Source organism: Ranitomeya imitator, chromosome 1, assembly GCF_032444005.1.
Source record: "Ranitomeya imitator isolate aRanImi1 chromosome 1, aRanImi1.pri, whole genome shotgun sequence".
Lineage (NCBI taxonomy): Eukaryota > Metazoa > Chordata > Amphibia > Anura > Dendrobatidae > Ranitomeya > Ranitomeya imitator.
This window is the reverse complement of record NC_091282.1, coordinates 807,803,369-807,819,590: the sequence shown is the minus strand read 5'-3', so window position 1 is coordinate 807,819,590 and position 16,222 is coordinate 807,803,369. Positions and strand designations below refer to the sequence as shown.

The window sequence follows — 16,222 nt, the reverse complement described above, 5'->3', positions numbered from 1 at the left end:
GTAGTGGCACAGAAAAAAATGCGTTTGATAAGTCAATTACCGTAAAATATGCAGCAGTGCTGGGAATTTGAGACAGTAAGGTATGAGGATTCGGTACCACAGGGGTGACCGGTGCCAAAACCTTATTGATTTCCCGTAAGTCGTGCACCATGCGATATTTCACCATAGTTTCTTTGGAGGACACTTTCTTTTTAACAGGATATAAGGGTGTATTGGCGGGTGACCTGATTTCTACCAAAACACCTTGTAACACATAATCCTGAATTTGTTGAGAAATCGCCTGTTCTTGCTGGGCGCTGATGGGGTATTGCCTAAGCTGAGGTAATATGGTTCCCGGGGCAGTTTCTAACAGTATAGGAGCTACTGATAAAAGTCCTACATCAGTGTCTCCTTTTTGCCCATAGGCTGTCAGGAACCCGAGACAAGTCAATTTTTGCTTGTTGAGTGTAAATTTCGGGAAAATCCTCCATTGCCTGTATTCTAACATATGGTTCCAGAGTTTCTGCATCTTCAGGGATGGTCAGCATAACTGTGCCATCTTCTCTAAAATGGATGTTTGCATGCATTTTACTTAAGACATCAGTACCCAACAAGCAGGTAGGTGCACCTTTAGCAAATAAAAATTTGGATACAAAAGTTTTAGGGCCAAAGCTCACATTTAAAGGTTTTGTAAAGGGCAACGCCTGAATTTTACCATCATACCCTTCTGCATATGTAACCTTTGAGGATATATTGTCAGGATATGGTAAAAAGTCCTGATTTAAAATGGAGGATGTTGCTCCCGTATCTATCAGAAAAGGTACATTTTTACCCTCAACTTCAACTTGTATTATTGGTCTTCTAGAAGGAAGAGAGACCTGCATAACTTTCAGTCATTCTGAGCTGTCTGTTTGATCAGGCACTGGGTTATTTATCCTATTTTTGGGTACAAAGGTTCCTGAATCTATATCTGCTTTTCTCTTCCTACATTCCCTTTGGAAATGTCCTGGCTTCTTACAGTAATGACAAGTAAACTTTTGATTAGCAGAGCCAGTATTAGCCTGTGCAATTCTTACTGGCTTAGAATTTTCTCTTAAGTCCATTTCTATCCCTACAGCTTTCTGTCTAGCCAGGTGTGGGTCTTCCAAGGTTCTCCAATCAGGGGTTGCGGCCTTAAGCTTTTCCTTCACTTTTGGAGACAATCCATCTATAAAGGTTTTTGTAACTAACCTCATCATTCCTGGAGCGGTTAGATCCATGCCTTCATCTCTGAAATTATTTTCTACACTTAGATAATATTCGTCTACTGATTGTCCAGATTTCTGAGCCACCACTCCCGTTGTTCCTCTCTGCCTCTGTCTCTCCCTCATGAAAACCATTAAGTGATCTACAAATTGTGTACCTGATTCTATCGTTTGTAAGGCACCATCTCCTCCTTGGGGCCTATGTACCTGTAGATTTGCTAATAGCTCCTGGAAGAGTCCAGGAGTCATTTTCATTCTACATAATTCTTCTCCATGTGCCCAAACTCCAGCGTGAGTCTGCATAATTTGCTGTATATATTGTGCAAATCTAACTGGACACTGGGTGGGATCTGGTGCGTTATGCAAGAGAGACATGCCTTCAGCGGGGGACCAAGGGAAATATTGTCGAGTTTGGTGATATCTAGTTCCCATTACTCCGTCAGCACCAGGTTCCCTAAAGGGTCTTGGTACTACCCTAACAGGGGGCAAGTACAGCGCCATGTCTAGGTGTACCACAGGCTAGGCAATCATTTCTCCAGTCTGGATTTTGTTGTCCACAGTGCGGACATACCCATCCTCCTGGTCCGGCTAAACTTTGAGGTGGTGTTTGGAGAAAAGATGGGGCATGTGGGTTAAGGTATGGGGGTGGGGTATTTTTAGATTCCACATTTTGTTTTTCTCCACAGCCTGTGGGTCTAATACACCACTTTTTACTCTGTTGATTATATGTCCATCCCTCATTTTCTGCTACCCTAGAGACATCAATCAATGCTTGGATCTGATCTATCCATTTCTTGTCTCTGATTATGCCTTTTTTCCTTTCCTGAATTCCTTCCCATAGTTTTCTACTAAAAGCTTCTGCCCTAGTAACTCCAAACTTACTAAAAATCTTTTTCAGCCCCTTAGTGGCATCTTCACCACTTCTCTCCTTTATGATAGTATAGATATCTAATTCTTCTGGTTCCGACTTTGTTTGCTTATTCCCCATTTTCTTATCCTGAGCTTTCTTGCCCTAGGTGGCGTTTGGGTATGAGAATACCTCGTTACCTTCTTCCTAAGGAGCTAGGATGTCTTTTTCTTGCCCTAGGTGGCGTTTGGGTATGAGAATACCTCGTTACCTTCTTCCTAAGGAGCTAGGATGTTTAAACTGTGTTGATGTAAGAAAATCCTGATTCCTACACCTATAGCAAACAACACAAATGCAACCAGACAGAAAAAGAAAAAGAACATACAACGTATCTTGTCCCAGGCTAATTTATCTGTCCTGGGCTTATACTATCACATACAACGTATTCTTGTCCCAGGCTAATTTATCTGTCCTGGGCTCATACTATCATACACTTATCCGTCACCAGGTTTTTGTCAAAGACAGGATCAGAGATTGAACATAGGCGCGGAGGTCTCCCCGAAAGGACGCAACCACGTTGCCCAGTGGGACAGTCACTTCTTCTGTTTCAACCCCCTGGGCGGCTTATAGGGCTATTCCCAACTTCCACACACCTTCTATTCACATTCACTCTCATTCAATGCCGTACTCCGTGAGGTGATCAATTCCTAAATAGTTCAAGAACCCGAGCTATAGGTATCCTCCTCTACTAGAACTACCCGCTAAAGAACACGACACAGAAAATCTTACGGACAGTGCAGGGCAGATATAAGAGATCTAACAGTGTCTCTTACCTGGCCAGGTTTTTGTTCATCTGCCGTCCATTATCCCAGATTCTCTTTTCGTTCGTATTCTGCCGGTGTTCTTGAAGGAATACACAGACCTCGGGTCCCTGTTCAGGCGCCAGGAAATGTCGGGATCACACTCAGTCGGAGCAGCCTTTGGAAGTGGAGAATCACCAGAAATAATACACAAGACACGTCTTGTATAGTGTATCACTGGGAAGTCTCTGAAGCACGCCTGCCTTCAAAGTGCTATCCCTTCTTTATATAGTTGTTAGTGGTTATACAAGTTTTGCATGTTTAAACAAAGAGACAAAACAGGAAAGAAAGAAAAGAAAAGAAAACAGTTTCGTGGGCGGCAGTTTCACAACAAACAGTACAAAGGCAATTCCACAGACAAGAAAAACAGGATTTCATACTATAGCTAAAATGTCCTTGAATGGACAGGTCAATATTTATCACAAATTCTTTTTTTTTATTTTTGTTCATTGAGGTAATCATTTTTGTTCTGCTCTTCACAACTATAAGGTAATAAATAGCACCGCTGCAAACAGTCCACGGAAAATATATTGGGTGGCAGCGGATATGCAACAAAGTAGAGGCAGCATGAATAAATAAAAAGGATGTATTAGGTAGATATACCGTTACCTTGAGACATAGTGGCGATAAAGACCAAGGTACTGCAGGCAGGGAGGGAAGCCTCAACGCGCGTTTCACCTGAATGGCTTCGTCAGGGTGCTATTTATTACCTTATAGTGCACACATGGGATCACTTTACCAGTGCACGTCTTTATAGCACGTCTTTAAAGATTATTGTTATATACTTCTGTCTTGTACCTCTATTTTTGCTCAGACCTATGGTTAATTACCTTTCCCTATGCTATCCATATCGGATCTAGGGTGGATTAGAGTCTCTGGTGCGATTTTTTCTAGGTTTTTTAAGAAAAAAACAAACATAAACCCCCCCACAAAAACAGTGTTGTATTACTCCTCCCTAGCATCTTACAGCTACACCGCCACGTCAATCTCCTCCCCAACTTGGACCTCGGCCTCCTGGTTCTAAATTGTTATTTTTTTCAGTTAATTATAGGCTCTTTTAAATTAGATCCCTAAAAAAGTCCTAACAAAAAAAAATAAAACAAACCACCCCCGCAATCCCCCCAGCAAAAACAGTATTGGATTAATTCTGCCTTGACTCTTAAACCTACATCGCTACATCCACCTGCTCCTCCACTTGGACCTCTGGCTCCTGGTTATAGATTATTTTTTCTGTTAATCCTATGTTCTTTTAAATCAGTTCCCTATGAAAAAAACACACAGAATAAAACAAGCAAAAAAACACGAAAACAGTATTGAATTACTCCTCCCGTGCCTCTTACATCTACACCGCCACATCCACCTCCTCCACTTGGACCTCCGCCTCCTGGTTCTTGATTATTTTTTTTATAATGTTAATTCACTGTTCTTTTAACCCCTTAAGGACTGAGCCACTTTGTATGTTAATGACCAAGCCTCATATTTAAAATCTGACAAGTGACACTTTATGAGGTAATAACAACTCTGGAATGCTTCAACGGATCCCAGTGATTCGGAGATTGTTTCTTTGTGACATATTCACAATTTTACTTTTAATTCTTATGCCCTTAACCAGATAGTTATGTCACCCAAAATACTGTCACTGTCTACCTTACATCAGCAGTTTTTGAAACATAATTATTTTTGCTAGGAAATTACAAGCGTTAAAAGTTGACCAGAAATTTCTAATTTTTCAAACAAAATGTATAAAACCATTTTTTTTAGGGACCACCTTGCATTTGAACTTTGGGAGGCCTATATGTCTGAAAACCCAAAAGTGACACCATTTAAAAAAATCACCCCTCAAAGTACTTTAAGAGAGTCAAAACCATATTCATGAAGTTTGCTAGCCCTTGAGGTGCTTCACTTTTTTTCACAGAAATTTTACTTTAGCCTCAATTTTTTATTTCATTTTTGTTTATATTTTTACTAGCTATTGAACCCATTCTACGCCCGGGTACCGAGCATTTATATTGGTATATGGTCTCCATCCTGGTATGTGCTGCTCCATCCTGCGTCCCCATCCTGTCATGTGCTGCTCCATCCTGCGTCCCCATCCTGTCATGTGCTGCTCCATCCTGCGTCCCCATCCTGTCATGTGCTGCTCCATCCTGCGTCCCCATCCTGTCATGTGCTGCTCCATCCTGCGTCCCCATCCTGTCATGTGCTGCTCCATCCTGCGCCCTCATTCTGTCATGTGCTGCTCCTATCCTGCGCCCCCATCCTGTCATGTGCTGCTCCCATCCTGCGCCCCCATTCTGGCATGCGCTGCTCCCATCCTGCGCCCCCATTCTGACATGTGCTACAGCCATCCTGCGCCTCTATTCTGACATGTGCTGCACCCATCCTGCGCCTCCATTCTGTCTTTTGCTGCTCCCATCCTGCGCCCCCATCCAGTCATGTGCTGCTCCCATCCTGTGCCCCTGTTCTGTCATGTGCTGCTTCCATCCTGCACCCCCGATCTGTCATGTGCTGCTCCCATCCTGCGTCCCATTCTTTCATGTGCTGCTTCCATCCTGCACCCCCGTTCTGTCATGTGCTGCTCCCATCCTGCACCCCCGTTCTGTCATGTGCTGCTGCCATCCTGCGTCCCCGTTCTGTCATGTGCTGCCCTATTCTATCATGTGCTGCTCCCATCCTGCGCCCCCGTTCTGTCATGTGCTGCTCCCATCCTGCGCCACCGTTCTGTAATTTGCTGCTCCCATCCATATGCCCCATAGGCTGCTCCATAAAGGTTTATGGCCCCCATAAGATGCTACATAGTATATGCCCCGTACACTGCTCCATAAAGGTTTATGGCCCCCATAAGATGCTCCATAGTATATGCCCGTACACTGCTCCATAAAGGTTGATGGCCCCCATAAGATGCTCCATAGTATATGCCCCGTACACTGCTCCATAAAGGTTTATGGCCCCATAAGATGCTCCATAGTATATGCCCCGTACACTGCTCCATAAAGGTTTATGGCCCCCATAAGATGCCCCATAGTATATGCCCCGTACACTGCTCCATAAAGGTTTATGGCCCCATAAGATGCTCCATAGTATATGCCCCGTACACTGCTCCATAAAGGTTTATGGCCCCATAAGATGCTCCATAGTATATGCCCCCGTACACTGCTCCATTATGGTTTATGGCCCCCATAAGATGCTCCATATTATATGCCCCCGTACACTGCTCCATTATGGTTGATGGCCCCCATAAGATGCTCCATAGTATATGCCCCCGTACACTGCTCCATTAGGGTTTATGGCCCCCATAAGATGCTCCATTGTATATGCCCCCGTACACTGCTCCATTATGGTTGATGGCCCCCATAAGATGCTCCATTGTATATGCCCCCGTACACTGCTCCATTATGGTTGATGGCCCCCATAAGATGCTCCATTGTATATGCCCCCGTACACTGCTCCATTATGGTTGATGGCCCCCATAGGATGCTCCATTGTATATGCCCCCGTACACTGCTCCATTATGGTTGATGGCCCCCATAAGATGCTCCATTGTATATGCCCCATATGCTGCTGCGATATATAAAAAAAATACCATACTCACCTATCGTCGCTGGGCGCCGAGTGCTGGGGGGACTGAGCAGGCGGGGACACTGGCGCGCTGTGGGGGTCAGGTGCCGGTATCGCCGCTAGCTCAGGCCCCCCAGCACTTGCTATATTCACCTGGCCGTGATCCAGCGTTGCACGCCGCTCTGTGTTCCGGCTCCTCTGGCTGTGACTGTTCAGTCAGAGGGCAGCGCGCATTAAGTGTGTCATCGCACCCTGTGAACTGTGAACGTCACAGGCAGAGGACCTGAAAGATGGAGCGGCGCACAGCGCTGGAACGGGGGACAGGTGAATATAATACTCACCCTCCTGGCACGTCCACGGTCCCTGCCTCTCCGTTGGAGATCACGGTGTGCGTTCAGTGTTTACGCATACCGCGATCTCCTGGGAGCGTCACTCTGTGGGGTCCAAACTGCGCCGGCGCTTGCGCTTACGCAGTCTATAAAGGCTTCGGACAGAGTGACGCTCCCAGCGTTATATTATAGATATACTGTTTGGGTGCATTGCAGGGCCTGGAAGGGAAAGAGCACCGTTTGACTTTTTGAACGCAAACAGACACCATGTCGCATTTGGAGAGCTCCTGATGTGCCTAAACAGTGGAACACAATGCGAGAACTGACACCTGCTTCTTAGTCACTTTTTTTAATTCAGTAGCTGAATGTGTGGAAGTGGTGTGCCTTTAAGTCACTTTTTTTTACTCTGCAGCCATGTGTGTGGGGGTAGTGTGCTTTAAAGGCTACGGTCACACTATCAGCATATGGTCAGTATATTACCTTAGTATTTGTAAGCCAAAACCAGGTGAGGAAGAATCAGAGAAAAGTATAATGGAAACATATGCACCACTTCTGCATTTTTTACTTACTCCTAGTCTTGGCTCAATGTGCTTTTAAGCCACTTGTTTTTACGCTTCAGCCGTGTGTGGAGAACTGTCTTAAAACCCTTTTTTTACTGTGCACCAGTGTCTTTCAGAGTACTGTGCCTAAAAATCACTTATTTTATTCTGCATGTGATGAAAATGAGCTTTCCTTGTGGTTACATAGGGTTGCATAGTTTGGTCGCAGAAGAAACTTGTGAGAGTAGATTATATAGGGTAATTCAACTATTATCTCCACAGAACATGAGGTACATGCATCAGTTTCTCAATACAGCATAACAGGAAGTCTGAAAGGACCTTTTACTAGAGAGAAAATGAAATCAAAGTATAACAAGTATATGCATTACATTCAACTAAGCATATAACAGTAACAACATCGCCATCTACTGTGAGAAAAGTGTAAACTTCTCCTGCACACAAATAAGTGTGTAACTGTTACATATCTGCCAACACATACATCTCTTCCACAGTCCACAACATGCTTGTTTCTGTCCATGCATTCATTGACAAATTCAGACTGTTTCTGATCATTTGTAGACAGAAATTCCCAAAAGAAGGCAACATTTACAGATTCAATGACCATTCGCAGTTTCACTGTACCATCCATGTGTACACGGTAGTCGTAGGAGAGGGTCTCATTTTTCAAACTCTGATTATCCGTTACCGGTTTTCACCCCAACATGGAACACAGCCAGTATGAGATGGGGGTGTTCGGAAGGGAAAAGGCCTTGCTGTGTCTCAAAGCTGTAGGCCTATGGAAAATACTCATGGCAAAGGAAGGATGAGGTGACAGTCCTCCAGAGGACACTATGGTCAGCTGGCCTTGTTATCCATCACACCCAAGGCGACTAGGCGGTGACTCTGTCAAGCTTAGACCTGCCTCCACCACAGGGGTCCTTTTCTTCTTATGTTTTTTTTTACAGTGGAATGTAAAAGTTTGGGCACCCCTGGTCAAAATTACTGTTATTGTGAACAGTTAAGCAAATTGAAGATTAAATGTTCTCTAAAAGGGATTAAAATAAGATGACGCATCTCCTGTGTCTTTTATGCTAAAATATATATATATTGTAAGATGGCCGCCAGACACGTTCTTGAGGGAAGATATGTATCATCGAGGTTGGTAGCTTCAGTGATGTAAGCCCGGGAAAGCATTCTCCAGCACATATAGCACTGAGTTAACAGGGTGTATCAGGGCCAGATTTTACAAGCAGTCATAGATATTGTTGGGACTGACTGCTTGCATATACCACCCCAGGGTCGTGGTATGGCTGATAAAATGGAGGCCAGTTTTCTCATTCAGTGGGCTATTACCGCAGGTTTATCCCTAACTTCACCATGATAGCTGCCCCTTTGGTTGACCTCCTGAAAGGAACAAAGTCATCTATGGCTAAGTGGTCTCCAGAAGCTGAGATGACCTTCCAGGAACTGAAGCTAACCCTGTGTAAACAACCTTTGTTGGTGGCACCGGATTACTCTAAAAAGTTTGTTGTCCAGACGAACGTGTCATGTAAAGCTGCGTGCTATCACAAGAGGTGAATAGGACAGAGCATCCCTTAATGTATCTAAGTCATCCTGCGAGAATTACTCCATAGTGGGGAAGAAATGTTTGGCCATCAAGTGGGAATTGAACATGCTAAGGTACCACCTCTTAGGCAGGATATTCAGGCTCATATGAGACCATGCCCCGCAGAGGTGGATGAGGTAGAAGGAAACAATGCCTAAGTGATCAAGTGGTTCCTAGCAATTCAAGATTTTAGTTTCCATGTGAAATGGGAAATTGCATGGCAATGTTGACGCACTGTTGAGGGTCTACTGTTTTATGGCGGAAGGTGCCAAGCCCCCAGCTTTGGGCAGAGGGAGATTGGTATGTAAGATGGCCCCGGACAGGTCCTTGAGGGGAAGATATGTATCATCGAGGTTGTGAGTTTTGATTATGTAAGCCTGGGAAAACAGGCTCCAGCGTGTATAGTGCTGAGTTTATAGGGAATATCAGGGCTGGATTTTACAAGCAGTTATAGAGATGGGTGGGACTAACTGCTCACATATGTCACCCCAGGGTCATGGTATGGCAGATAAAATGGAGGCCAGGTTTCTCATTCGATGTCTGTGATTGGAGATGTGGAAACCTCCAGTTTCTTTGATAATGGACAGTGACCTGAGCCAGTGAACCAGCACTACAGTATGGTTTATTTACTTTTACTTTTTTATTTTTTCACTGTGCTGGAAAAGGCTGTCTTTTTGTTTGCTTATGCAGAGTGGATTATAAAATCTTAAATAAATCAGCCTGGACATTTTAATAAAACCGCTTCCTGTGCCTACCTCAACCGCAGCTGAGTGAGTAAAAAACCCTACAATATATTCTCATTTTTTACATTTTATAAATTTCAAAAAGGAAAATGGGCCAATACAAAAGTTTGGGCACCCTACATGGTTAGTATCTAGTAGCATCCCTTTCTGCAAGTATCACAGCTTGTAAATGCTTTTTCGATACAGTCAAGAGTCTTTCAATTCTTGTTTAAGGGATTTTCATCCATTATTCCTTGGAAAATTCTTCCAGTTTTGTGAAATTCCTGGGTCGTCTTGCATGCACTGCTATTTTGAGGTCTAGCCACAGATTTTCAATGATCTTTATATCTGGAGACTGTGAGAACTATTATAAAACCTTGAGCTTGTGCCTTTTGAGGTAGTCTATTGTGAATTTTGACTTGTGTTTAAGACCATTATCCATTTGTAGAAGCCATCCTCTTTTCCATTTCAGCTTTTTTTTACAGATGGTGTTGTGTTTGCATCAAGAATTTGTTGAAATTTAATTGAATCCATTCTTCCATCTACCCGTGAAATGTTCCCCGTTCCATTGACTGCAACACAACCATAAAGCATGATTAATCCACCCCCATGCTTAATAGTTGGCGAGATGTGCTTTTCCTGAAATTCTGTGCTCTTTTTTTCCACACATACCCCTTTGATCATTGTGGCCAAAGAGCTTTATTTTAACAACATCGGTCCACAGGACCTGTTTTCAAAATGCAACAGAAATTTTCTTCTGATGACTCTTCCATGAAGGCCATATTTGTGCGGGTGTCTCTGAAAACTAGAACAATGTACCACAGCTCCAGAGTCTGCTAAATATTTCTGAAGATCTTTTGCAGTCAAGCAGAGGTTTTGATGTGCCTCTCTAGCAATACTGCAAGTACGGTAGCTATTATTGACATTTTGCTTGGTCTTTCAGACCTTATCTTGACGCCCACTGTTAACTGCCTTGTCTTAAATACTTGAAATGGCAACTTGCTATTTTCTCATAGCCTTTGTGGATCTCCACCATTTTCATTTTCAAAGTGATAGGCAGCTGCTTAGAAGAACTCATGGTTGCAGTTTTTTGGTACAAGGTTAGAGAAGGCTGGGTTTTATAAAGCTGGGAAATTTTTTATCTAGGTGATACAGGCCTTTCTTACCAAAGATAGTGAATAATCCATAACCCTAACATGCTAATTAAGGTCTGAAACCTTGGTTAAAATGATCTGCGCACGTAAATCTTCAAGGGTGCCCAAACTTTTGCATCAGCCCTTTTTGTAATTTTTAAATGCATACCAGGATGGAGATGAGGAGCCATGCACAGAAGGATAGGGATGAGGATCCATGCATATAAGGATAGGGATGAGGAGCCATGCATACCAGAATGGAAATGAGGAGCCATGCATACAAGGATGGGGATGAGGAGCCATGCATACAAGGATGGGAATGAGGAGCCATGCATACCAGGATAGGGATGAGGGGGCCATGCATACAAGGATGGGGATGAGGAGCCATGCATACAAGGATAGGGATGAGAAGCCATGCATACCAGGATAGGGATGAGAAACCATGCATACAAGGATGGGGATGAGGAACCATGCACAGAAGGATAGGGATGAGGAACCATGCACACCAGGATAGGGATGAGGAGCCATGCATACCAGAATGGAAATGAGGAGCCATACATACAAGGATGGGGATGAGGAGCCACGCACAGAAGGATAGGGATGAGGAGCCATGCATACAAGGATGGGGATGAGGAGCCATGCATACAAGGATGGGGATGAGGAGCCATGCATACAAGGATGGGGATGAGGAGCCATGCATACAAGGATAGGGATGAGAAGCCACGCGTACCCGACTTATACTTGAGTCAATAGGTTTTCCCAGTTTTTTGTGATAATAATAAAGCAAAAAGTGGAAGATAAAAGGTAACTTTTAATACACTATAGTCAATAAAAAACTAGTCACCCAAGTGAACACATAGAATGAGGCAGAGTCTCAACCATATGTAATTGATTTTAGAGACTAATAAGCCCTGGACAGGATTAAAAAGATTCCGACTATATTTATGCTTGCAAAATCAATCTTTCTGAGGTAGGGTTAATGAAGAGGCTGTACGAAAATTGTTTTTATAAGACAGCAGCAATTCCCATACACTCAGTCGCATATAGGAACAATAAACAGTTATAGCATATACTGTGAGAGATGCTTACTGAAACTTTTACACATAGTAAAAGGAACGGTCTCACCAATTCCATAAGACAGGCATCGGAGCACCGGATGTTCGTTTGTCAGGTAGACATCCGGGAAACGAAGAGATGACAATCCCTATGTCAATCCCTATGGGGCTACCAGTAAGCTATCCCCAAAGCTCCTGCCCTTACAAGGGCAGTCCACATCTACCCCTGTATACACATGCCCTGCACTCTGCCTATCTTGTCATCCCGACGCGTTTCTTCCAAGCTAAAGTCATCAGGGGACTTGCTTGTGTGAGGAGATGATGCTATGTGCTAGGAAAAGAGGGATAAAAAGTCCTGCCACCCTCTATGCTGTCCTGCAGAGAGTGGTCCAGGCAAGGGCCGTTGTTAAATAGGAACCAAAATGTGAAAAAAAAAACGTATCACACTCCCATAGGGCACTCAAAATGACATGGCAGCTGTAAGTAATTTAGATGTAATGTGAGAGCTAATATCGGCGCTATGGTTGTGCGCTGTATACTACATAATGCGTGCACATATAGCGTTGTAAAAACATAAAGATGCAGCAAAGCAGTAAAACTTATGGTGTGGATGATGTCACACGCCAGACTCCATGTGGAGTACATAACTCCATAAACAATGGAGGCACTTCCTGTCATGCGCTCTGTAGCAGGAAGTTGCCGCTGCCTAGTGACCAGGACTACACGCTGTAACAGTGTAGCCCACAACAAAGAGCAAATCATTGCTCAGAAGAGTGCGGTCACTTCTGGGGAACGATATATCATCCCTAGTGTCGTACAACATAAAATAAACCCGCCGTATACAGAGGACTTTGATGCGGAGTGGAGCGCTAACCGGAAGTGTCCGTAACCCGGCAACCTAGATGTAACTATACACAATACGGAGCGGTAACACTGCAGCGCTACAAATGTAAAATAATCGGTGCTCAAAATAGTTTTTTGTGGTAAAATTAGGTGCCTCAGCTTATACTCGGGTCGGCTTATACTCGAGTATATACGGTAATCTTCAACTTGCTTGTTCATAATAACAGTAATTTTGACAGGGGTGCCCAAGCTTTTACATGCCACTGTAAGTCATTTCCCTATCCACATTGGTTTGCAGGGCAATTGTCCTGCTCTTACCCCCATTTTGCTTCCTTTTGCAGCCCTCTATAGCCTATTTAATGCACAGACATTCGGGTTAACATTGACTTCTATTGGGTTCGGGAGCAAGGTCAAGTTCAGGGTCAAGTTTGGACACCAAAACGGGCTTTGGATGACATTTCAAATGAAACTGGACATCCACGGGTCCACCCATCTCTATTGGCCACTAGTCCTGAGCCAGTGCTTTGTGTTTGCCCCACCACCACCACCAAGCTAAAGTTGGCCAGTCAGCCCCTAATATTATTACAGTAGACAATTAATTAAGAACGGTGTACAAAACACAAGACTTGATGAATTAAGCACTCTAAGATTTTCTTGTCAATTTTTACATTCTTTGCAGTAGCCAGAATTCCTACAACAGTATAAGTGTAGCAATAATCATTTACTAATGTTAAACATTTTTTTTTATTTCCTAAGGTCTTCAAGTGGTGCTAAACTCCATAATTAAAGCAATGGTTCCCCTTCTGCATATAGGATTGCTGGTTCTTTTTATGATAATTATATATGCTATTGTCGGAAAGGAGCTGTTTTCTGGGAAGATGCATAAGACTTGTTATTATAAAGGAACAGGTAATAATCAAAATTAATATATCGTTAGTATAAAATATGTCTGATGTTTAGTTTTACATGTTTTTCTTTATAAACAGAAGAAGAGTTCTAGAACTACAATAAGTTTGCCAGCTTGTTTTTAGAAATAGATTTTGATACATTTGTATAAAAATTGTCCATACATCAATTGTCATCTAATGTGTATGAAAGTCTTAAAAGATGTCTGGAGGAGAAAAAAGAGGAGATGAAGAAAGCACTTGATGAGAGAAGATAGTAAAGAGAGCTTTAGGCGACCCACAAAAACTCTCGCACTGGAGTGGGGGTAATCCATAAAGTGAATATTACTTTAGATTCTTTTATTTTATGCCATTCTGAGCATTTTTAAGTGGCTAGATAACGTCTATAAGCTACTACTGCAGAGTAAAGTGCTGTGCTAACAAAGTAATTTATGAGACATACAATAAACACTGAACAAAAAAAAAGGGAGCAATAAAATCCCACATCCTAGATATCTCTGAATACTCCAGGTGCAAATCTTTATTCATTACATAGTGGAATGAGAAAAATAAAACATAAAAAATTATCAATGTAAATCAAACTTATTATCCCATGGAGGCCTGGATTTGGAATAATACTCAAAATAAAAGTGGAAAATCAAATTACAGGCTGATCCAACTTCAGTGGAAATGCCTAAAGACAAGGACATTATGCTCAGTAGTGTTTGTGGCCTCCACATTCCAGTATGACCTCCTTACAATGCTTGGGCATGCTCCTCATGAGGCAATGGATGTTATCCTAAGGCAGTGATGTCAAACCTTTTAGAGACCAAGTGCCCAAAATGCAACCCAAAACCCACCTACTTATTGCAAAGTGCCAACACGGCAATTTAACCCGAATATTGAAGTTTTACTTTAGAAAAAACAGCTCATACAGACCACAGGCAGGGGTAAGAGAGAGCAGTTAAAGGGAACCTGTCACCCCGTTTTTGGAGATTGAGCTATAAATACTGTTAAATAGGGCCTGCGCTGTGTGTTCCTATAGTGTATGTAGTGTACCCCGATTCCCCATGTATGCTGAGAAATAACTTACCAAAGTCGCCGTTTTCGCCTGTCAATCAGGCTGGTCAGGTCGGGAGGGCGTGGTGACATCGCTGGTTCTTCCTCAGCTTTACGTTGGTGGCGTAGTGGTGAAGACACAGCGCGCGATCTGCGCTGTCATCCCTTTCGTCGGTGGGGGCGGCCATCTTCCTGGGGCCGCGCGTGCGCAGATCGAGTGCTCTGCTGCACGGGGCTTCAGGAAAATGGCCGCGGGATGCCGCGCGTGCGCATTAGAGATCGCGGCGGCCATTTTCCCAAAGCCGAGTTTGCATCTCGGCTTTGGGAAAATGGCCGCCGCGATCTCTAATGCGCACGCGCGGCATCCCGCGGCCATTTTCCTGAAGCCCCGTGCAGCAGAGCACTCGATCTGCGCACGCGCGGCCCCAGGAAGATGGCCGCCCCCACCGACGAAAGGGATGACAGCGCAGATCGCGCGCTGTGTCTTCACCACTACGCCACTACGCCACCAACGTAAAGCTGAGGAAGAACCAGCGATGTCACCACGCCCTCCCGACCTGACCAGCCTGATTGACAGGCGAAAACGGCGACTTTGGTAAGTTATTTCTCAGCATACATGGGGAATCGGGGTACACTACATACACTATAGGAACACACAGCGCAGGCCCTATTTAACAGTATTTATAGCTCAATCTCAAAAAACGGGGTGACAGGTTCCCTTTAACAGCGTAAACAGGCATATCAGAGGGCAGGCAGGGGCAACAGAGAGCAGGCAGGGGTAAGAGAGAGCAGGTAACAGTAAGCAGGCATATCAGAGCAGGCATGGGCAAGAGAGTGCAGGCAGGGGTAAGAGAGAGCAGGCAGGGGAAACAGATCAGGCAGGGGCAACAGAGAGCAAGAAAGTGTATCAGAACAGGCAGGGGCAACAGAGCAGACAGGGGCATCAGAGAGCAGGCCGGGGTAAGAGAGCAGGTAACAGAGAGTAAGCAGGCATATCAGAGAGCAGGCAGAGGCAACAGAGAGCAGGCAGGGGTAAGAGAGAGCAGGCAGGGGTAAGAGAGAGCAGGTAATAGAGAGTAAGCAGACATATCAGAGAGCAGGCATGGGCAACAGAGAGCATGCAGGGGTAAGAGAGCAGGTGACAGAGTAAGCAGGCATATCAGAGAGCAGGCAGGGGCAACAGAGAGCAGGCAGGGGTAAGAGAGCAGGCAGGGGAAACAGATCAGGCAGGGGCAACAGAGAGCAAGCAGGCGTATCTGAGCAGGCGGGGCAACAAAGAAGACAGGGGCATCATAGAGCAGACAGGAGCATCAGGGAGCAGACAGGGGCATCACAGAACAGGCAAGGGCAACAGAGAACAGGCAAGGGAAAAATAGACCAAACAGGCATAGCACAGAGGAGGCAGGGGCAACAGAGAACAGACAGTAGCAACAGAGTAGACAGTGGCAACAGAGAACTGAGGGGCAATAAAGAACATACAGGGCAACAGAGATCAGGCAGGGATATCAGTGTACAGGTAGGGGGATCTGAGCAGTCAGGGACAACACAGATCAGGCAGGGGTAT

General features: G+C 44.3%; 1 protein-coding gene across 2 annotated transcripts in view; it reads left to right on the top strand.

The window, feature by feature from the left end:
- The window catches only part of CACNA1S (calcium voltage-gated channel subunit alpha1 S), a 592,997-nt gene that overhangs the window by 190,407 nt on the left and 386,368 nt on the right, over positions 1-16,222 (top strand). For both annotated transcript variants that reach the window (XM_069739086.1, XM_069739077.1), the window contains exon 6: positions 13,472-13,624. In XM_069739086.1, the coding sequence (XP_069595187.1) occupies positions 13,472-13,624 (153 nt within the window). The remainder of the gene's footprint in view (positions 1-13,471; positions 13,625-16,222) is intronic.